Source organism: Rhipicephalus microplus, chromosome 1, assembly GCF_043290135.1.
Source record: "Rhipicephalus microplus isolate Deutch F79 chromosome 1, USDA_Rmic, whole genome shotgun sequence".
In the NCBI taxonomy this organism is placed as follows: Eukaryota; Metazoa; Arthropoda; class Arachnida; order Ixodida; family Ixodidae; genus Rhipicephalus; species Rhipicephalus microplus.
The window spans coordinates 219562294-219585895 of NC_134700.1; the positions used below are offsets into that span (position 1 = coordinate 219562294).

Genomic DNA, 23602 nt, shown 5'->3' on the forward strand with positions numbered 1-23602 from the left:
GTCGCTCCCTTCGCGATGCATGTTAGGCAGTGACGAACTTAGAGGCCAATTGCTGCTGCTACCACTGCACGATGGCAGGGGCCGGCCTCCACCGCGGCTGCGGTCACTGTTGCCGATCGGCGGCATCAGCTACACTGCCGCTGGTAGGCGGCAGTCACCAGCAACGAGCTGGCCGACCAGCTTTGGGCCGTCCAGCAAGCTGAAGATGCTACCCGGGTCCAAGGAGTTCAAGCGGTCACCTGAGGCACCGCCATCATAATCGACGGAGAGTGGGAAGGGACAGGGGTTAATCCTCTCTTGCCCCCCCCCCCCCCCCAGGAAAAAACTGCCGGGCTTTAAATAAAGTTCATTCATTCATTCGTTGGTAAGTCCAGCAGCCCTTGAAAGCCTGTAAGGTCTGAAAATGCAATTTTAGTTTAATCTGGCACAAAGTTTTTAAATTTATGACCTGATAACAGCCATTTTCGTTATTGCATGACCATTGTCTTGCATCGCTCTCTGTTGACAGCACCTGTGGAAGCTGTTTGTGGAAGAGGGCAGCCTGCCTTCTCAGCTGCGGCTTCTGAGGGACACCTTTCTATTGGGCCGGGGGGAGCTGTTCTTGCACTTCTCACAGGTGGCCGAACACATCCTGTGCGAAGTGCGCGAACCCACTACCGAGCAGAGTGAGTGACATCCCCAATCGGGGAGTGACCTTCATCTGACCAGCCTGTTTTGTTGGTACACTCAAACCTCGATATAAGGAACCTGGATATAACAAAATATTGGTTATAATGAAGTAAATGAAAAATAGTATTGCAATATATATAAGGTTACGAATATACCCTTATAACAAATTTTTGGATATAACGAACTTATTTTTATGTAAGATGTAACTTTGGTATAGTTAGGTTTGAGTGTAGCATCGGTAGCACCTGCGATGCCAAATGGGAGAAGATGGGGCTGTTCCGTGTCTTGCTTCTAGTCTCTCATCAGTTCATGCCTTTCCGCTACACTGATTCAGGAAGTTGCCAATATTTCTATAGAATTATTGCTTATTCCTTCAACTTGGACGCTTGAATGCACAAGTTCTGTGCAAGGCAGGTCAACTAGATGCAGTTTATGCTAAATCACTGCACAAATGTAGAAAGGTTGGCTTTCTCGCAAAATCTGTTCACTCGCTGGTTGCTGCACAAGAAAGTAGCTTCTTATTTTGGGATACTTCATGCTTTCACACATGTAAATACATGCAGGAAAATATAGTGATAGTTATATCGTAGCATACATTGCATTATGTAATCAAAGCTATAATCAGCTGCAGCATGCCGTCAGCTTAAGATCACCTTCTCTGGTGCTTTAGTAGAGCGTGATTGTGAAAACAGCAGTTAATTATTATAAACAGTAAAATTGTTTCTGAAGCCTTGTTTAGTGTTAACCTTACTCATACGGTTAGTGTCCAGTGCTTTCTTTCTTTTTTTTTATTACGGGAAATGTCAATAAGAACACATGTGATTGCTTTCTACAATAGTGCCTGTAGATTTCTTTTTCTTTCATTTAATTTTTTTTCTGGTGTTTCGTAATTGAGCCTTACAGTTATATTAAGGCGTGGGTGACTTGGTGGGCTGCTGTGTGTTTCTCAAATATGACTTTACAGAGGACCTACATAATGCTGTTACAATCAGACAGCGAATTTAAATACTCACAGGAGTAATGCAGGCACTGCATGAAGAGCCATCGCTGTACCATTCTGCACCTAGTGTTAGCTTCTCAGAGGCTTCATGAAAGTACTGTTAATTAGGCTTGTGCCATTATTCGAGCCCTTTGAATATTCAAACAAGTATTGCAGTATTAAAAATTACTTTGACATGATTTTGAATTGTTTTGAAATTTGAAGTATGCGATATGAACAAAGAAAAGCCAAGAACCTCGTGTAATTTTTGTAAAAGTTGTTTCACTGCTGTGGAGAAATGCTACACTGTGAATACACCTACTCAAGGAAAATCCGCACTGCCGAGAAGCCCCTCTTCAAGGTTAATTGAAGGACTACCCTCACCTTGAATCATACATTTTTAAAATTTGAAAACTTGTTATAAAGGCTTATATGCTCTTCATAAATATTAAAACGTAGCATATTTTACAGGTGTTTTCACTTGCATTCCACCGAAAGTCAAATTCTGCTACTGTTCAAAATTGCTTCCTCTTCTTGCACCAATAAGAATGACATTTGTATGTCCCTTCTTTCAATTTTAAAAAAATATTGAGTGGTTAGTTGGGTCATGACAGATATGCTCATTTTTATTTATAATGTGTGACATATAATACTCGAGTTCGATTCGAAATTATTTGACCAAATCACTGGTAGCTTTGAACCTAAAATTTACTTCTTACACAAGTCTGCTGTCTATGTATTTCAAATAACTTTTGTTGACAACTGCACAGGTTTATTGCAAAAGAACTGAAAATAGATTTATTAAATGATATGTGACTGTACAAGTGTACAGAGGCAGGCTTTCATGTACCTGTGCTTGCCTTTCTTTTCGCGCACGAGAAAAGGGCAGAGGGTGAAATGTTGTTTTATTCACAGTAGATTTTACATGAAATGCAGGATCCTTTCCTGGAGTTTTAATTTTCAGGTGACTAATGCATTATAGCATAGCATTTGTGCAAGTGTGGCACATCAAGTTTAAGTGTGATTCTTCTCCAAACTAGTATTTACAATACTAATTTATTGTAATTTGCTTGCGACGTGGCTAGTTGAAAGAAGGAGTTCAGCAAGAGCACCATAGAAAAAATTTTGGGACTGTAACAATCAGATCTGGAGGGATTGCTAGTGAAAGTGTATGTCTGTTTCGGCTGAAGACAGCTGTCCAATCGTTTCCTCGACCTAAGCGACTGCGGACAGCGACGTTCTCAGATGCGCGGTCTTTTAACGCATTGTCCACTTTTACTCGCTCCCGCTTTCGCCGTCTGTATTGGCAGTGTTGCTGTCAATGCCTTCACTATTTTTTTAGCTTTTTACTGCAACACGAATGCACTGCACCGGCTCGACATCTCTTGTATTATTTTTTTTGTCTTTGTGAGCACGCTCTGCTGGCCACGCCAGCTGCATTTTTGTCTTTCTGTTTTTGTTGCTGTTGCTGTGCTCTTTATTTGAAAACACACGAACTAGAAGTAAAAAGTTTCTCTGTAAAAACAAGAAAGCGTTAACTATAAAATTTTTAGGACTCCATGCAACCGCAACATCATCAAACCATACACACAAGAATGAAAGATTAAATGCTGTCCACGCCATCAAAAAGAAAGTAGAAAGAAAATAGTGTAAAAACACAGTGTTGTGTAGGCATTGAAGCTCAAGTTTTAGTTTATAATGATAATAGTTATCCTTTTTTTCTTTTTTTTTTTCAGACACAAACGTGATATTTCGGCAAGCCTGCAGTCTGCTCCAGTCAGATGATGAGAACCTCGCCGAACAGTTCCGCATCACAATTGGTCCTACAGGGTGTGAGTGACAAATGAAAAAGTAACCAACGATCAAGACCGAAAAATCACACTTAATGCTTAGAGAAGCATACAATCACTTTGCTAAGCATTCCCCAAAGAATGCAAATAAGTTAGAAGACCTCAAAAGGAGACTACAGTATAGTTTTACAAATCAATAATTCATTTTGAATAGGTATACATGCATTGGCACGTCTTTTCTAATTTGCTGGAATTACAACTCGCTGGAGCTCTGACATAATTGCTATAGAGAAAACTTTGAAGTGTCTTAAGTATCACCTGCCTGCTTTACATGGGCATCAAGTCAGCATTATTAACACATGTAGGGTAGCTTTCGGGAAGCTTACTTGTAAATAATTCAACCTTTCGTGCCTCTAAGGCCCTATTTTCAACAGCGCTGCCTTTATGAACCCCAGTTAGCCTTCAGTTTCACCTTTCCATGCCGGTGGGGGGGGTCAAATATTACCAGTGTCACACGGGCACTTTTAATTGCGATCAGTGTCGATCCAGATTAGGTGTTGCTACACGGTCACTTTTCATCACGATCGGGCATGATCGTGGTCAAGACTATCGTGATTAGGTCAAGACTATCGTGATTAGGTCCTGTGCTTAGTTCAACTCTCGCACCACTGGAGTATTTGGAGCACCTCGAAACAAACTGATTACGAGTGTCGCAAGCCTTTTGACTGCGTCGCAACATACGCGCACTTCGAGGTCGAATGAAGAGACCTTTCTAGTAATTGACAGCTGGCAAGGGCGACTCAAAGACCTCAGGCGCCAGAAGTGAAACTCTGTCGCGTACAACAAGATTGACGCTTCGCTGTGACTGGACGCAAATAAACGGGGGCCATCAGAAATAAAAGGGAAGAATAATAATCTCTGAAAGCAATACAGGCAAGTAGAATGGAAACGCTATGGAATGATGAACTTATTAAATTGCGCTTGTAGTGGCACGCAAAACTTTAACGTTTGAGCAGTTCTTGCACGAATAAGATTGCTGATAAATGGCGCTACAAATCTCGCACTCCAACTTTTGTCAGTGAGATGTTTTACGGCACGCAATCGCCACCTGGCGCATTTAATTTGACCTTAGCTTGAACCAGATTGGCTTGGGCCGTGTAGCAGCGGTCATAAAGTTGATCGCAATGAAGAAATCCGATCCAGATTTCTAATTGCGATCCGGATAATCGTGATCAACCTGATCGCAAATAAACATGCCCGTGGGACACCGGTATAATTCTTCCAATAATTAAGCCCTTTTTGCCATTGCGCAAGCCCTCTTTGATGGATAGACTGCAAATTAGAGACAAACACCTATTTTGTTTCTTTGAGCTTGTGTACTAGGAACACTCTTGTGTACTAGGAAATACATGGATGAAGAAGTGATTTACAACATGCAATTCTATATGCATGTTTATGTATTTTTTCATAATACTATATATACCTGTTTTCTTTTCTCATGCGGGAATGGTTCCTTGAAAACATTAGTACATAAAAGTATGTTTCCTTGAAGATGGGTCCTTTTTTCTGTTTCTAGGGAAAATTCGGTTACTTGTTTGCAGAAGATCTGGCAGCATTGACAGTTTCTAACAGCAACTAAATTGGCAATGGGACCTAGAAACAAGAGCTAAAGTTGCCAACTTCATTTAGGCTTTTCATGGCCTCTCGGCCTGGCACTCTTTATCAATGCCCGAATAAAGCACCATATAGTCTTTTGCTTCGGCATTGTACATGCAACTCTTTGCTACACCGCAGGTAGTTGTTTGAAGCAAAGACAAGCTAAACTATTAGGGTAGAAAAAGTGTGCTGTAGACTGCAGTGGATGCTGTGTTAAGATGTCTTTTCCGAGAAAGTTTGTTCTGACAGAATATGGAGAGGGTTAGCAGACGAGTATCATTGATTGTTTTATACTGGGTTTCCTGGCAAAAGAAATTTTTGAGGTGAATCTGTGTGTTATTTCCAGCATTCAGGAGATTTTCGCTCTAAAGTACACTACGGGACACCTTGCACTATCGTATTTCAATGCATTCGCGCAGAACTGCACACAACTACATTACTGGAGGCCTGTCAGAGCTCATCATACGAACATTGATGTTTACGTGTTTTAGTGCAGCATGCATGTTTTACAGAAAAGCATCATTTTGTATGCCAAGACGAGCCCATTGCACCAAAATTTGCACAATACCATTTAGTGCCTTTCATACATTGCAAGTAAAAGCTGTGTCACATCTTTATTACAGAAATGTATTACATACGCATTGCAGAAAACAGGTTTTGATTTGTTCACCGCTCATCTTGTTTGTTGCAGACATTATTATGCCCTGAACTACAGCTGGCACTGATGTGCTATGCTGAGTTGCAGTTTAGTGCATGTGTTATGGACTACAAGTGACCTTTTTAATCCTTATCTTGAAAATCGTGCTGTTTCATGAGACTGGTTCTTATTGGCTCTATCTCACATAGCCACAGTGCGCGTGCTGTTGTAGTTGCTAGATTGAGAATTTTATGCTTTTGTAGATTATGCTGCACCGCGTCCTTGTGTATAATGAATTTATGTATTTGCCTTTCCTACAGCACACGACAGCAGTGAGCCACATTTGGCTTGCTGGGAGACAATAGGCTTAAACTACAAGGTTGAGCCACTTCTTCACGTGTTCTTCACTCCGCCTATCATGTCAAAGTAAGTTTTCTGGGAAGCTCGGGTATCATATGCAGTATGGTGAACAATTCATTGTGCCACATTAGCTCTGTTGTTAATAAACAGTTTTGGAATAGGGGCCCCAAAAAGATTGGCACGCCGAAAAAATAGCTTCAAGGCAACTGCACATGCACAAAATCCACACCGGGTTTGGGTTTTGGGTCAAGAACGCTATTTCTCGAATTTAGCACGATCCCCAAAGGTTTTGTGTCAGACAAGCCTGACGGAACCCACTGAAGTGACAGCTCTCGGCAAAGGCTAGAGTGCCCAAAATGCCGCAGATCCTTTTCGAAAACTCATCGCTACTGCTTGACCCAAAGCGTGCATACGAAAAGGGCTTTTGGGGCCGCAAACTTCTGGGGCCTCTATTCGAAAACTTCTTAATGCTTAGGGCTAGAACTTTTCTGCATGACATTTTTTTTTTGTGCAAAGCAACGCTTAAATTGTTCCGAACTACGACTGTGATTTTGACAGTTACTAAGTTCAGCTGGGGAGGGGCAACAGATAAAATGTCGCTGTAGAAAGTTGCATCGAGGTAAAGTGAGTACAACAATTACTGTAAACAATGCTAATCTGTGGCACCCTGTTGAGGATGCTACCTGGTTCACTTAACTAAAGATTAGAAGAAGAGAGCCTAGTAAAAATGTTGTCTCGCTTCCATAGATTGGATGTAATGTGCTTTCATGTGTCTGAAGTTTTGAGTAAACAAACATGCTTATAAAACTATCTTTTCTTACATTTTGTTCTGTATAAATTGTGTCCCATGAATGTTGGCTGAGTTAATGGGGAAACCGTGTTTTGGAACAGCATGACATTGACACAAGATTAGACTACTCATGTAATGGCTTCAGCACAGCGGCTGTCTTACAGATACAACCGACTGTTTCGGCTGCTGTTTGGCTTGCAGCGTGCTCAGACTTTTCTTCAGGAGTGCTGGGTGCTTCAGTGCAAGGTTGCACGTGCAAGGCACTTGCACAAATCAGATCTGATGCAAGGCATGATGCTGTTGCGGGCAGAAATGACACACCTTCTGAACAGCATCCAGTACTATCTCCAGGTAGGCCACAACCCTATGATTCTTTTGGCTTCCTGTCGTTCTCGGTGCACCCTCTCAGAGTGTTTTGCTTGGACAAATCTCTGAACTTATCTATTGAAATTGTGACTGATTAGCAAAATGAATCGAAATTCCAAGTGAATATTAGCTATATCAGTCACAGTTTCAGTCAATCAGGCAAAATAATAGCAAAATGTGATTGCTCACTGAGGAACCACAGTAAGTTGTAGTATTTCATGCCCTGTAACTCTGCTAGCCTAAAAAGTTTATACAGTAGTGTGCAGGGTCTGAGAAAATCGTGGACTTTCTAAAAGTTGTCAGTAAAATCATAGAGCACAGATGTTAACATGTAGCATCAATAAATATTTCAAGTCCAAATGCATATGAATGTGAGACCCGCAACACAATACACAAGGATACAAAACAAGCAATATCTGACACTAAGCGCCTGTTTTTCATGGTTAAGGATCCATGAACAGAAAGCACATTTAAACAATCACGTTTTCTCGTTTCTTCACCACCTTCTGAAGTCATGAGGAAACCCTTCTATGGGTTATGCCTTCATAGCACATATAGTCAAAAGGCCCTCATAGAACATACAATCAAAAAGAGACAAGCTATGTTGTTTCACACACAGCTTATTCATCCCATCATCATGAAAAAACTTGCAGTACCTCTTTTCCTAACTAAAAAAAATTCTGAGCTTCTGCACTCCAAAACAGCTATGTAATTGCAAAGCGTGCAATATCTACATCACCAGTTCCCACTAATATTTCATGTATGTATGTCCTGTGGGGAACCCAAACATCATGGCTTACGAGAGCTGTGTGGCTAAGACAGCGACTAGGAGACTTAAAAGCCGTGCAGCGAAGGTAACGTTAAGAGCTGCTAGAGCATTTGCTGGACCGTGGAAATGCAAGACTTCTGATCTACACTTGCAGCATGCCCAGTTGATGGAGGAGCTTATTATAATTTCTCAAATGGAACATGGATGTCTCAAATATCCATGTTCCCAACTGCTCTGAAATTTGGCCACAAAAAATATTTTTATCTTGACTGTCCTGTTTTTAAAAAAGTTGTGCTGAAATGCACAAGGAATAGTATTTAGACCAGTTTCTGCATTCTGCAGAAATTTATGGGACACAAGTAGTTTCATGAAAATTAGTAACCATTTGCATTCAACGCTAATCAAACAGTCGAGGTTTCATGGTGCATTTAAAAGGGGACATGGCTCTCCAGGACTGATAATCAGCTGAAAAATTGAGTTTTTGTGGACCTACCCTTCATGTTCCTGAACATCATGATATGACTTATTTCAAATTTTTGTTACTCAATACCATAAACTTTTACCTTTGTCCAGTTTCTAAAAATCATGCATTCAGTTTTTAAAATTGAAGGTGAACAACGCACGTTTCTGCTCTTCATTTACTCAACAACTATGCGCTTGATTGGTGCCATTTTTGGTCTTCTTGTTTGAGTGAATACAAGCATTTCGTTTCACAGTTAAGCAAATGCTTTGTATCTTAGTGACATGGTTAGCACAAAGAAATTGGCAGCATCTTAACATTTTTACCGTGAGTGTCCTAATTTTCAGCTTGGTGTTATTTTCGTATGTTTCACATTGCATTTGACTCATAAGGTTATTTTAAGAGTCGTCGTTTGTGCATTGTCACAGAGAACACTAAACTAGTGCAAATTTGACCTTGATGTTATGCTGTGAGCCATTTTGGCTACGCACCCATCGTGGACAAATGAAACAAGAACAAAGCTGCCATGTGTAATGGGTCTCACTGGTGCTGTCTCGGGCCACCAATTATCTGATTTCCAAAAGATGGTTTACGCCGCACATAGCAAAACATGCAAATCGAAATCATGTGTTCTGACCATAAGAATGATGAATAAATTTGGTTTAGTTACTAGGCTTGTGCTAATAGTGAATTTTAGGTTCAAAGTGAATTAAAGCAAATTGTGAATTTGGTCGAATAATTTCGAATCGAATTTGAATATATATATATTGTCACGGAGATGAAGTATGTATCAACTACGTTTTCAGGTTTCCTTCCTTTGTGGCATGATCTTTACGTAAAACAATGTGAAAGTGTATGATATTGTGATGTCCTTCATCTGCTGCCATTGTTCACAAAGGGGGCGGAGGATCCCTCAAGCCGTCATTACGGCTTTTCCCTCCGCCTCCTGTTACACTGTACTGTGACGAAGCAAATAAAGCAATCAATCAATAAAGTAAAGGAAGAGGAAGAACTCAAGCAGCTGATAGGCGCACGAGGGTGTTAATCAGCCATTGTGACTCTTGCCTGTGTGTCTTCCTCTGCAAACGCATTTTGTACAAAAGTCTCTAACCCCGTAACATATTGGTGAGAGGTGCTGCGTAACCATCAGGCAACGGAGCTCTGCAGCGGACGTCGCATCGGTTTTCCAAATAGGCCAATGCTGAGCCCTCCACGTCAACGTCAGCGTCTCCCACGAACACGGCGTCACAACCATACGTAATCAAGCCACTTAAGAATCCCGGTACATTCTGCGGGACCGATGGCGTCGACGTTGACGATTGGTTATTCATGTTCGAACGAGTGAGTGTGCCGAACAAATGGGATCCCACACTTCAATTGGCTAATGTACAGTTTTACTTGAGAGGCACGGCCAAGGTGTGGTATGAAAACAACAAAAAGGAACTCACAAGCTGGGACCAATGCAAAGAAAAGATGCGAGAGGTGTTTGGCAAAACCGCGAGTCGCAAGATCGCCGCCAAAAAGGAGTTGGCCTGCCGTGCCCAATCTCCCACAGAATCCTACTTCACATACATTCAAGACGTGCTGGCCCTCTGCCGAAAAGCCGAAAATGACATGACAGAAGGTGACAAGGACGGGCATGTCCTGAAGGGGATTGCTGACGACACGTTCAATCTGCTGATGTGCAAGGGCTGTTCCACCGTGGACGCGATCATCAAAGAGTGCCGTCAGTTTGAGCAAGTGAAAAGTCGCCGCATTATGCCAACATTCACCCGACTTCCAAACACCACTGCAACATCGACTTGCGAGGGCCAGTCCGCAACACAACGTCTGTCACCGCCGGGAGACCTGACACGCATTGTTCGTCGCGAACTGGAAGCAGTGGCACCCTCAGCGTTCTATTCGCGCAGTACCGATACCACTCCTGTTATTGTTCCTCTTGTTCAAGCCATCAGGCGCCAGGAGCTTGAAAACATCAAAGTGCATTCCGTGTGCCATGTCACCGCGCCCAGAGTCTGTGAATGCCCTATCGCGATGTCCTCCTCTGACCGACGGTTTTCTCCACGTACTCGCAACCCTGCTGAGTGGCGAACTGCAGATAACCGGCCTATATGTTTCAACTGCCACCGCATCGGACATATCATGGTCCTCGGCACCTCGTGCAACGACCGATATGACCCGTTTCAACAATACCGCCCGCACATTTTCACCTGCCCAATAGTCCAATGCTGTTGGCCATTCTCGGAACACTTGGTACAGCCGCTCGCCTTCACCACGTGGGCACCAGTCTCGTTCCCCGCAAATACGTCGCCCAACGTCCTGTTCGCCACAACCATGGCGCTTCTCGTCCCCCATGGCTTCCGGCCGCATTGTCCCGGAAAACTGAGAAATGCAGTCCCGGAGGTGATGCCGCATTGACCACTTCTGCAGCAAATCCTCTCTTTGTTGCCACCAGACGAAATGGAATAGACGTTGAAGTAGACGGTGTACCTGTACAAGCACTTGTAGACACCCGCGCAAGCATTTCAATCATTAGTTCAAGCCTTAGCACACGTTTAAAGAAAGTTATGACACCAGCGTCTGCACAAATGCTCCGTGTGGCCGATGGCCGCATGTCGATGGTTCTCGGTCTGTGCACTGCCCGCTTAAGTATAAAAGATCACACTACTTCTGTCATTTTAGCCGTGATTGACCCTTATGATGTTATCCTAGGTCTGGACTTCCTGTCAAATCATTCTGCTATTGTCGATTGTGCTACCGGCGTCCTTCAGCTAGAGCTGCCTCAGATAGTCGCTGAACCCCACACTGCCCCGCTGCACCTGTGCTTTCTACAGGATGTGCGACTGTCATCTCCGGCAGCCACCTACGTCATTTTGACCGCACAGCCACAGGTTCCCGATGGTCAATATGTCCTCTTTCCTTTTGCCGACATCCTTTTGAGCCGCGACATCGCCATTCCCCATACGCTTGTGACTGTCACTGACAACTGTACCTCGCTCCCACCTCTCAATTTCAGCTTGTGCCCTCAAGTGCTTCCTCGCGGCGTGTTCTTGGCCGGGGTATCTAATGCTGACGAATTCGAAATAGCGGCTCTCACCACTGAGATTAATTTGCTTCAGTCTCCTGTAGATAACAGCACCTGTTCTCTGCCAAATCGTTTCTTGAAGATGATTGCACCCAACCTCAATCCTGCGCAAGCCAACGACATCCATCGCCTTCTTGCGTCATATACCGAAATTTTTTATTTCGACGACAGACCTCTCGGGCAAACATCCACCGTTCAGCACCGTGTAAACACTGGTGATTCCAGTCCTATTCGCCGATGCCCCTATCGTGTCTCCCACACTGAGTGCAGAGTTATTCATGCAGAAGTTGATAAAATGCTGAACAAAGGTGTCATAGAACCATCAAGTAGTCCTTGGGCCTCCCCTGTCGTCCCTCTGAAGAAAAAGTACGGTACCTGGCGCTTCTGCGTTGACTATCGCCACCTCAACAAGATCACGCGAAAAGACATAGTATACCTGCTACCATGCATCGATGACGCGTTGGACTGCCTGCACGGCGCTACATACTTCCCGTCTATTGATCTTCGGTCCGGCTACTGGCAGATTTCTGTCGATGAAAAGGACCGCGAGAAGATGACCTTCATTACACCGGATGGTTTATACCAGTTTAAGGTCATGCCTTTTGGACTATGTAACGCCCTTGCCACATTCGAACGAATGATGGGCTCTCTCCTGCATGGTTATAAGTGGTCTACTTGTCTTTGTTACCTAGACGATGTGATAGCCTTTTCATCTACTTTTGATAGCCACCTGACCCGTCTCGCTGCAATTCCAAGAGATGTCAATTTGACTGCCATCAGATAGCCATTCCGGGCCATCTGTCACGGGTCCCGTCAATTCGGGAGGCGATCGCCGGGCTAATTCCAACGGCCGAAATCGGCCCCCCGAACCACACCACGAAAGCGTGGACAATTTAGAAGTGGTCCTATTTGGTGCTCCTGCGGACGCCGGCTGTGGTCCAAAGAACAAGTCAGAGCCGAGAGTTGATAAAAAAAACAAAATTATATTCTCAGTTATGGCAGATCAGAACGATACACAAGTATGCACACTCGACAATAGTTGAATACAATATGTCACCAATCGAACAACGTACTACACAGTACAATCAGCCACACTCGAAACAACGGACACAGACAACAATACGCGCTACAATGCAGTCGCATGCATCGAACAACCAAGACACTTAAAGACTAAAAAGTTAGAAAACTTATTCAGTCCAAAGTTCTTGGAACAAAAGTCTGGATGATACTCTACCGAGAATCACTCACTCAAAGACCAGCGTTGTTGTCGTTCCGCTGCCCCCGAAGTTTCTCTTCCAGGAAACCTCGCGTCTTCAATTGGCCACTCTCTAAGCTTCAAACTTCTTCGCCGGAAACACGTCGGCTTCACACACGCAGCTGTTGCCACGCGTCTTCGCTCGATAGCGGTAGACACACACTCTTGCCTGTAGCTCGAGCCTCACCCCTCAGGTGGAAATCCTCTTCTTCTCCTCCTTTGTCACGGAAGACAAAAGGCTTCGCCCACAAGGCGGAACACCCTACGCACTCTGGCACATACTTTCTTCGCCTGCTTTGTCACTAAGGACAAAACCTTCACCGACAGTCGCGGCGGAATACCCTACGCACACTGGCATTAATTTCCTTCTTCTGCTGATCTCCCATCTCGGCTGCTCGATTAAATACCTTCCGCGCGAGATTCCAGAAAGTTTTCATCGTTTCGTCGGCGCGATACGCAGCGAAAGCTGGGGAAAGGAAGAGACAGTGCGAGGGCCGTCCGCGACGGATGACGCAACCCTGCATCACCACACCCCTTTCCATCGAGAACGTTCTAGGGCTTGCTCGGCCGCCGATGCGAGGAGGTTCGTTAGCGAACCTACGTTTCCGAGGAGAGAGGGACGCGCGCCCGGGGAGTCTTTGGATGCTTGTTTTCTTTTCTTTTTTTTTATCGTTGACCTCTCGGCGCTTTGTTGCGAGAATTTGGTGGCGCGCCCTTTTTTGAGCGCTCGTTTTGTGACACTGCCCCCCACTTTAAAAATATCTCATAATATTCAAAACCACACAAACGAGTGCGAACAGTCCCCACACTCTCAAAGACTGTAACACAGTCCGTCGCTCATGACACGTCACATTCACAATAGATCACTCAATACAATTGTACATTGGAATTCAATCTCACAACATATGAAATATAACCACAGGTACATGAGTACAACACACCATCACATATTCCAAACAATACAAATGTACAAAGTTCTCTCATTACAACAATTGTACAATCACATCACCATAACAAACATTTTGACTCACTCGACATACAGTTGTGACACAGGATAACAACCACATTAACTTAACATATAGCACTGTCAAACACATTCCGAATCGACCTCGACACCTGTCCTGTGCATTTCGAGCGGCGCTTGCGCCCTTTCTTGTGGTGCTCTCTCGATCTCTTCTTATTGTTTTTCCTCGTTTTGTTCCGGCGAGCCCCTTCCAACGACGGTATCTGAGGTGGCGTCTCAGCCATCGTTGTCACTTCTGACATTGTTAACGGGTCATGACGCTCAACTGATCCTGCCCGGTTATTCACCCGCTTGTTCATGTCACGACATTTGGCCTAGCTGGCCGACTCCGTCACCTTTACACTGTCGGTCGGTTGAGGTCGTGCCGACGTAAGTCCAGCTGCCTAGCACGTGAACTCATTCAACATGATCATCTCCTCATTCCCTGTCTCTTGCACCGCGGCTTCACCTTGGGCTCGAGTGAGATCCTTCACGGGATTTTTCTCCGCTGTATCTCGCGGTCCCTGTGTCGGCGGGGGCTCCATCTTCGGGTCTTCCCCCAAACATTCTGGATCATTCGGCCTTCGCGCCCCGTCGATGTTTCCGATGACGAGGTCGTACAGGGGGGTCGCCATGCATAGAGCAGTAACCTTCCCGCAGAAGTACAGGGTTTCAACCTCAATTTATGCTTCGGGAAGCATCCGAACCGTACTGTCAATTAGGCAAACTGGTTTCGTTTTGCCTGTTAACTCACTTTCCCGTACCAAAGTTCTCCGCACGATAACGGTGGAGCTACCGGTGTCTCTTAACACCGTAATCTTCTTGCCCGCAACTTTTCCAGGCAGTGTTGGCATTCCCTTCGTAACACCGGTCGGCTGTTTTGTCATTACAGCACCCACAATAGGAAGTTTCTCCCCAGTTTTCAACTCTACGAATCCGTCGGTGACGGCATTATCATCGGACTTCACTGCTGCTAGCACACAGGATACCTGGTGAGTTTGACTCGCTCCGTTACGACATGTGTCTGCTTTGTGCCCAGTCTGACCACACTTGAAACATTTTAATACCGTAGGGCTCGTAAAGATCGTTCGACAGTTGTTTGCGCGATGACCCACTCGGTTACACAGAAAACATCGTGGAACACTCTCCGGTGCATGCTTCTTTTGTTCGGGTGCCGTTTTCTTCGAATCTTCGGGACACTCCTTCTTGACTCTCGCCAAATTTGTGCCACCTTGCGCTTCCAAGAATTGGTCAGCTAATTCAAGCATGTCTTCAAGTGACTTAGCTCTCCTCTCTTTCAAGTACAGCGACAGGCTTGGGTGGCAACTAGTAAGAAATTGTTCTCTAATTAGGAGCTCTCTAAGCTCATCGTACTCCTGCGCTGTCCCTGAAAGTTCAATCCATCTGTCGAAATAATGGCAAAGTCGGGCGGCATACTGCGTAGCTGTCTCACCATCAGCTGGCTTTCCTGTCCGAAATCTGTCCCGGAAACCTTCCACAGTAAATCTAAATCGCTTCAGCAAAGCAGCTTTCACCTTTGCATAGTTGGCTGCATCGGTCGGCGTCAGCCTGCCGTACACACTGAGCGCTTCACCACTCAAGCAAGTACTCAAAGCAGTTGCCCATTGATGTTCCGGCCAATTCTGGCTCCTTGCAATCGTATAAAATCTGTGAAGGTACGCGTCAAGGTCGTCCTTCCTTTCATCGAACGCTACGAGCAGCTTGCTTGGGTTCAAGGGGAATCCGTGGTCCTCCTGTTCGCTGCTTTCAACTCTAGCTTGGACCGGAGTTTCACTTCGCTGTTGCAAACGGAGCCGCTCGAGTTCCATCTCGTGCTGCCGCTGCCTTTCCCTTTCAGCCATCTCCGCTTCTCTTTCTTCTTTCAGCTGTCGCTCCCTCGCTTCTCTTTCTTCTCTCGCCCTTTCGGCTGCCAACTTCTCTCTCTCCAGCTCTAACTTCAATTGCTGCTCTCTTTCTTCTTTCAGCTGTTGCTCCTTTGCCTCTCTTTCTTCTTTCTCTCTCTCAGCTGCCAACCTCTCTCTCTCCAACTCAGCTGCTTTTTCTTCCTTGGCCCTCTCAGCTGCCAACCTCTCTCTCTCTCCACTGCCTCTTTCTCCTTCTGGCTTACCCACTTCCGTAGTTCGGCGCCAGAAAGACCCATCTTCTCACCAAGAGCTACCAACTTTTCGAGGTCCATTGTGTCTCGCAAATAAAACCTTGCCGCGTGCAAAAAGTATCTGCCTAAATCAGTCTATCGGAACACTCTCCTGCACTTGTTAACGAGAACACTGAGCAACACACAGAATCGTTCCGATAGCACGATCAACAACTCGAGGCTCTTTCTCACTACTTTGGACACACTGTGCACCAAAAAGGTCCTGTCGCGGACGCCAGATTAATTGTCACGGGTCCCGTTAATTCGGGAGGCGACCGCCGGGCTAATTCCAAGGGCCGAAATCAGCCCCCCGTACCGCACCACGAAAGCGTGGACAATTTAGAAGTGGTCCTATTTGGTGCGCCAGCGAATGTCGGCTGTGGTCCAAAGAACAAGTCAGAGCCGAGAGTTGATAAACAAAACAAAATTATATTCTCAGTTATGGCAGATCAAAACGATACACAAGTATGCACACTCGACAATAGTTGAATACAATATGTCACCAATCAAACAACGTACTACACAGTACAATCAGCCACACTCGAAACAACGGACACAGACAACAATACGCACTACAATGCAGTCGCATGCATCGAACAACCAAGACACTTAAAGACTAAAGAGTTAAAAAACTTATTCAGTCCAAAGTTCTTGGAACAAAAGTCTGGATGATACTCTTCCGAGAATCACTCACTCAAAGACCAGCGTTGTTGTCGTTCCGCTGCCCCCGAAGTTTCTCTTCCAGGAAACCTTGCGTCTTCAATTGGCCACTCTCCAAGCTTCAAACTTCTTCGCCGGAAACACGTCGGCTTCACACACGCAGCTGTTGCCACGCGTCTTCGCTCGATAGCAGTAGACACACACTCTTGCCTGTAGCTCGAGCCTCACCCCTCAGGTGGAAATCCTCTTCTTCTCCTCCTTTGTCACGGAAGACAAAAGGCTTCGCCCACAAGGCGAAACACCCTACGCACTCTGGCGCATACTTTCTTCTTCTCCTGCTTTGTCACTAAGGACAAAACCTTCACCGACAGTCACGGCGGAATACCCTACGCACACTGGCGTTAATTTCCTTCTTCTGCTGATCTCCCATCTCGACTGCTCGATTAAATACCTTCTGCGCGAGATTCCAGAAAGTTCTCATCGTTTCGTCGGCGCGATACGCAGCAAAGGCTGGGGAAAGGGAGAGACGGTACGAGGGCCGTCCGCGACGGATGATGCAACCCTGCATCACCACGCCCCTTTCCATCAAGAACATTCTAGGGCTTGCTCGGCCGCCGATGCGAGGAGGTTCGTTAGCGAACCTACGCTTCCGAGGGGAGAGGGACGCGCGCCCGGGGAGTCTTTGGATGCTTGTTTTCTTTCTTTTTTTATCGTTGACCTCTCGGTGCTTCGTCGCGAGAATTTGGCGGCGCGCCCTTTTTTGAGCGCTCGTTTTGTGACACCATCTTGTAAACGCCGATGGCGTCCAACCAGACCCCGAAAAGATGTGCGCCGTCCGTAACTTTCCGGTACCCCGTTTTACATCCAATGTCCGGAGCTTCATTGGCTTATGTTCGTACTTTCGTCGTTTCGTGAAAAACTTCGCCGACATTGCCAGGCCACTCACTGATTTGCTGAAGAGAAATACCACATTCTCATGGGGCCCTGAGCAGGCTCAATCGTTCACCGCTCTCATCGGCTACTTAACTACGACCCCAATACTTGCCCACTTTAATCCTTCTGTTGCCACAGAAGTTTGCACCGCCGCCAGTGGCCACGGTATCGGCGCAGTTCTCGCTCAGTGGCACCACGGCAGACAGTGCATGATAGCTTACACCAGTCACCTGCTTTCACCCCCTGAGAGAAATTATTATATCACCGAGAGAGAGTGTTTAACTTTAGTTTGGGCCGTCGCCAAGTTCCGGCCATAATTATATGGTCGCATATTCTCCGTTATTACGAACCACCACGCCCTCTGCTGGCTGACTTCTCTGAAGGATCCGACTGGACGTCTGGATTGCTGGGCTCTGAGGCTCCAGGAATTTTTGTCTAGCATCAGCTACAAATCTGGCTGTTTGCACAAGGACGCAGACTGTCTTTCTCGCCATCCGGTGGATCCTCCTGATCCCGTTGCGACTGACATGGAGATCAGCATAATGGCGTTTGCTGACATCGGCGATATGCGCATTGAACAACGGCATGATGAGTCAGCGCGCACTATCATCGACGCCATTCAGTCTGACGGCCATGACACTGAATCCCGTATGTTCGTACTGCAGGAAGGCATCTTCTACCACCGCAAGGTCAGCTCTGAAGGCCCTGAGCTTCTGCTCATCATTCCTCGTCATCTACGGCCTGCCATACTTGAACAACTTCACGACGCACTAACTGCGAGACACCTCAGTGTTTCCCGCACATATTACCGCGTGCGACGTCAGTTCTTCTGGCCAGGACTGTACCGCAGCATGCGTCGATATGTCACCACTTGTGACCTCTGCCAATACCAGAAAAGACCTTCTTTGCTGCCAGCTGGATATCTTCACCCAATTGAAGTCCCCTCTGAATCATTCTATCGCGTGGGACTCGACCTTCTTGGCCCTTTTTCGATGACGACACTGGAAAATAAATGGATCCCCGTCGCCACAGATAATGCTACCCGTTACGCGATAACAAAGGCCATGCCAATCAGTTGCGCCACTGACGTCGCGTATTTTCTTCTTCATGACGTCATCTTACACCACGGTGCACCCTGACAGCTGCTTAAGGACTGCGACTGCTCTTTCTTGTCCAAAGTTTTCGACGACCTCCTTCGATCATGTGCCACAGCGCATAAGCTCTCTATCGCCTACCACCCACAAACTAATGGCCTAGCTGAACGCATCAGCCGCACGCTCACAGAGATGCTTTCGATGTACCTCTCCAAAGATCATCGTGACTGGGACACCACGTTGGCCTATGTGACTTTCGCATATAATTCCTCTCGACATGACACCATGGGATTCTCACCTTTTTATCTTTTGCATGGTCGCGACCCCATATTGCCATTTGAAACCACCTTGCCTCTCAAGATATCTGCTTCCGAGTACGCTCGCGAAGCCATTGACCGGGCTCACATTGCTCGTCAAGTCGCCCAGTTTCGTCTCACCAGGTCACAGGATATGCAAAAAGCCCGCTACAACCACCGGCACCGTAATATAACGTTTGCCCCAGGTGACCGCGTGCTCCTCTGGTCACCGTGTGGCCGTGTAGGTCTCTCCGAAAAACTTTTGTCCCGACACGCATGACCCTACCTAGTCTTACGTCAAGTTAGCAACGTCAACTACCATATGGGACCATTGCACTTCAATAAATCAAGTTCTTCACTTGTCGACATTGTCCACGGTTCGCGCATGAAACCTTATTTCTCTCGTACTTCTCCGGACTCTCGCCGAGACGGCTCTCCAACGCCTGGGTGTCCTGTCACGGAGATGAAGTAAAGGAAGAAGAACTCAAGCAGCTGATGATAGGTGCGCGAGGGTGTTAATCAGCCATTGTGACTCTTGCCTGTGGGTTTTTCTCTGTAAACGCATTTTGTACAAAAGTCTCTAACCCCGTAACAATACTACTCGTTATAAAGGAAAATGGGCATATTTGTCATGACCTAACTAACCTGCACAATATACTACAAATTTTCCAAATTGGAACAAGACCTGTGCAAATGCCAATTTTTTGGTTCAAAGGAAGTGGAAACAACTTCAAATAGTAGCAGAATTTGACTTTTGATAGAATGCAAGTGATACCCTGAAAAATGTCACTTTTTAACCTTTTACTTGCCAATGTTCCAAAATTGGAACATACGAAACCTAATTTTTTATTTCCTCTCCAATATATCGCATATTAAAATTTTATGTTTACGCATACTCATTGATGCTTGTGAAAAACGTAGCAGTTTTAATTTCTATTATGAACCTATGGGAAATCATTAGATAAATTTTTAAAAACATGCATATTTTGCGCTCCTTGACCACCAGATGTTTGTTGCATTATTCCGCAGGAAAAAGTAATGTTGCAGTGAGCAAAGCAGAACTAAAATATCGACAAATAGTTCGGGATTACGCGGCAATACAATAAAAAAATGACAAAGACAATCTAGTTTTCAGCTTGAGAGTTTTGTGTGGATGTTCCTTTTTTGGAACATTGGCGTTTCACAGTGTCGAACGCAGCGTAGATGCGCACGAGCGTTTTGCCTCGTTCTTTTTCTTTTTTTGCCTTGTCAATGGCGCCCGCTGTACGGCGCTTGGCAGAAACTTGAACATAAGCTTTCCTGGGCGTCATTTTGAGTTTGCCAGACACGTGGAAAGAGCCGCACTGAACTACAGTGCCTAGCTGCATCAATCCCTGTGAATGTAAGTAGAAAACTACCTTGCGGCTGGTTTTATTTTTGTAGTACTGTGCTTTACACCGCAATAACTTTCGTTGTGGGTCATGGCACAACGCTTCCTCACTTTAGAGGCAGCAATTGACCTTTTGTTCAGCCTTCCTGATGACGAACGCGAAGGTGCGTCTGTATGCCAATTGCCGCCTGTTGGAGATGGCAATATAACTGACGAGGAGCATGTGGACGAAAACGACTTTTCTGAAGTTGTTCCCGATGATGTTTGTGGGCACGTTGAAGTTATGCAGTGCAGCGATGAAGATGTTGATTCGCCTTCTGCATGTTCGAGTCCTGAGCAACGACGAAAAAAACCAGCGGGGCGGCAATTCGCTGCTGGAAAAAGGACGCAAAGCTTCAATGAACGCTCGGAAAACAAATGCTCCGAAGCGTTCCCATACACCAGTATGGGGTGAACATGCCACGTTTGACGAAACACTTCCAGCGAGAGTCCTCCGTTGTTGCTAGAGGCATTTCCTGATCTTGCAAACATGAGCCCATTTATGCTGTTCAGCAAGTTTATTTCTCCAAAGTATCTTGGTTCACTGGCTGAACTAACTGCAAGATACGCACCCCAAAAGGGGGAGGAGGTGGACGTCACAGGAGCGGACATAGGTCAGTTTTTCGGCCTCTTACTTTTCAGCGGGTACCACTCCGTTCCGTGTGAGGACTCGTATTGGAGCACTGCAGAAGATCTTTGTGTGCCTATAGTCGCGACAGTGATGGCCCGCAATAGGTTCCGGCATCTGAAAAGGTTCTTTCATGTTGTTGACAACACTCAGTTGAAAGCAGGCGAAAAAATGGGCAAACTTCAGCCGTTCTACGACCAAATCTCCAAATGTTTCCGGCAGTCTGGAGTGTTCGATGAAAGCCTCAGCATCGACGAGTCAATGGTGCCCTATTATGACCACCACTCGTGCAAAATGTTTATTTGCGGTAAACCAATTCGATTTGGGTACAAAATATGGATGATGTGGTCTTCGAATGGGTACCCCTATGCGATGAAAATATATTTTGGGAGGAACGAAAAGGACGAGAACACACCTTTCGGGATCAGGGTTGTTAGCAATATGGTATCGGTCCTGGAAGCGCCTGAACATCACGAAGTCTACTTTGACAACTTTTTCACTTCGCACGGCCTCTTGACGAAACTGGCTGACCAGGGGATTCGAGCGACAGGGACTGTGCGAGATACAACAACCGAGGGTTGTCCACTGAAGAGCTTGAAAAACATCGAAGAGGAAGAAAGAGGATCTTCCCACTAGAAGTGTGACGGGGCAGTCTGCGCATGCAGGTGGAATGACAATGCAGTCGTCACAGTTTCTTCTAACCACCTCAGCCACGAGCCTGTTGGAAGTGCAAAACACTCCTCACGACGCTCAAACAAAACGATGGACATTCGTCAACCATAATTGGTCAGAAAATACAATGAGGGCAGGGGCGGAGTAGATGTGATGGACCGCCTCCTCGGAAGCTATCGACCGAGACTGAGGAGCAAGAAATGTTGGGGGAACCTTTCCAGAAATGGTTTGAACATGGCTGTCGTTGCAGGATGGCACCTCCACTGCGAGCTTCACAAGAGTAGTGATGCCGCCATGACGCACATCGCCTTTCGGCGGGACGTCACCATGTCCTTGCTGCAGCTCAAGCAGAAACTCACTGTAAGACCTGGACGCGGGGTTCATCTGAGACATGAGGACAGAAAAACTGATGGCCACTACATCATCTCAACGACTCAGGGAAGGTGCGCGGAATGCAAGAAGAATACAACGAATCAGTGCCAGCAGTGCAAAAAGCGGCTGCACAAGAAAGGCTTTGCCGCTTACCATGGTTTGTGATTTGCTCACTGTAGTACAGCCACTGGTATGAAAAAAGAAATTTTCATAAAGTGTTGTTATAAATATTTATACTTTTCAGAGACATCGTATGACGCTAAATATTCTTCAGTTATCCTGAATAAGGAAACCCGGCTGAAAAGTCAATAAAAGTTGTTACAGAGAAAATGTGTATTTTGCATATGGGAAATGCCAATGTTCCAAAAATGGAACATGCGAAAAAACATGCTTAGTCATTGTGAATGTGGCTGTATTTTTGATCATAGGTAATTTAGAAGGCCAATGCAAATTATCAACATAAATTTTAGTTTTTTTTTCTATTGCTTCATAGTGCGGCATTTAAAAGGTTAATACTTGCTATACCTAAAGGATATAAGCCGGTATATCAATCTTTTAAACTTGAATGGTGAATCAATGTGAGGGTAATATCCTCCTAGCTTTGAAGTGGGGCTTCGCCGCAGTACGAATTTCTTTTGGATATGTGTTTTCACGGTTTTGCACTGCTTTGATGAAGTGAAACTACTTTTACAGGAGCATTTTATGCATTTAAAGTTTTTACGGTTTAGCACCGCTTTATTGCAGTGAAACCACCTTTACAGAGTGTCACATGCAAAATAATATGCATTTATTCGTTCATTTCGAATTATGTTAAACTTTCAATTATTTAAATTTCATTCAAAGTGAATTCGAATACTGCATTATGCTCGAACCTAACTGTAACAAAGTTTCATCTTACACAAAAGTAAGTTTGTTATATCCAAAAATTCGTTATAAGGTATATTCCTAACACCACATTTATTTCATAGACTATTCTTCATTTACTTCGTTATAACTGATAATTTGTTATATCTGGGTTCGGTATATCGAGGTATGAGCGTATTCGTTCGAGTATTCAAAGCATTCGAATATTTGCACGACCTTATTAGTTACCCTAACTCGTTCATACTTAATTTGTTCATGACTGTACATCACCAGAGCTGCTCTCCTAGAAAGTATGTACATGTAAAGAAATACATGTGACACACCAATGTGTACTAAGCTTGCTCCTATTGTCATCTGGTCTGGTCTACAGGCTCTAAAGCATCTCTAAAGGACCTGGTCGTGTTACAAAAAATGCCTTGCGGTGCATTGAAGGTGTATCCTATAACGCACACACTGCTTCAATATTTGCAAAATATAGAATTTTAAGAATTACCTGTTATTACGAATACCAGCTTCTGTCAGCTTTTAAATCAGAAATACGCAGAGGAAGTATCTTTTTACGCACCTTGGCTACCTTGCAACCAAATCCTGCCAGTCGCGTTACTCGCTGTACAAAGACTTGGCACGTACCTTGTCCTCGCACAAACTATGGATTTGAAACACTACGTTACCGCCTTCCAAGTGTGATGAACAAATGGAAA

At 45.2% G+C, this 23602-nt stretch overlaps 1 protein-coding gene across 2 annotated transcripts in view; it reads left to right on the forward strand.

The window, feature by feature from the left end:
- The window catches only part of LOC119159668 (gamma-tubulin complex component 4), a 46045-nt gene that overhangs the window by 15031 nt on the left and 7412 nt on the right, over positions 1–23602 (forward strand). For both annotated transcript variants that reach the window (XM_075891375.1, XM_037412496.2), the window contains exons 8-11: positions 509–665; positions 3385–3480; positions 6052–6157; positions 7046–7232. In XM_075891375.1, the coding sequence (XP_075747490.1) occupies positions 509–665; positions 3385–3480; positions 6052–6157; positions 7046–7232 (546 nt within the window). The remainder of the gene's footprint in view (positions 1–508; positions 666–3384; positions 3481–6051; positions 6158–7045; positions 7233–23602) is intronic.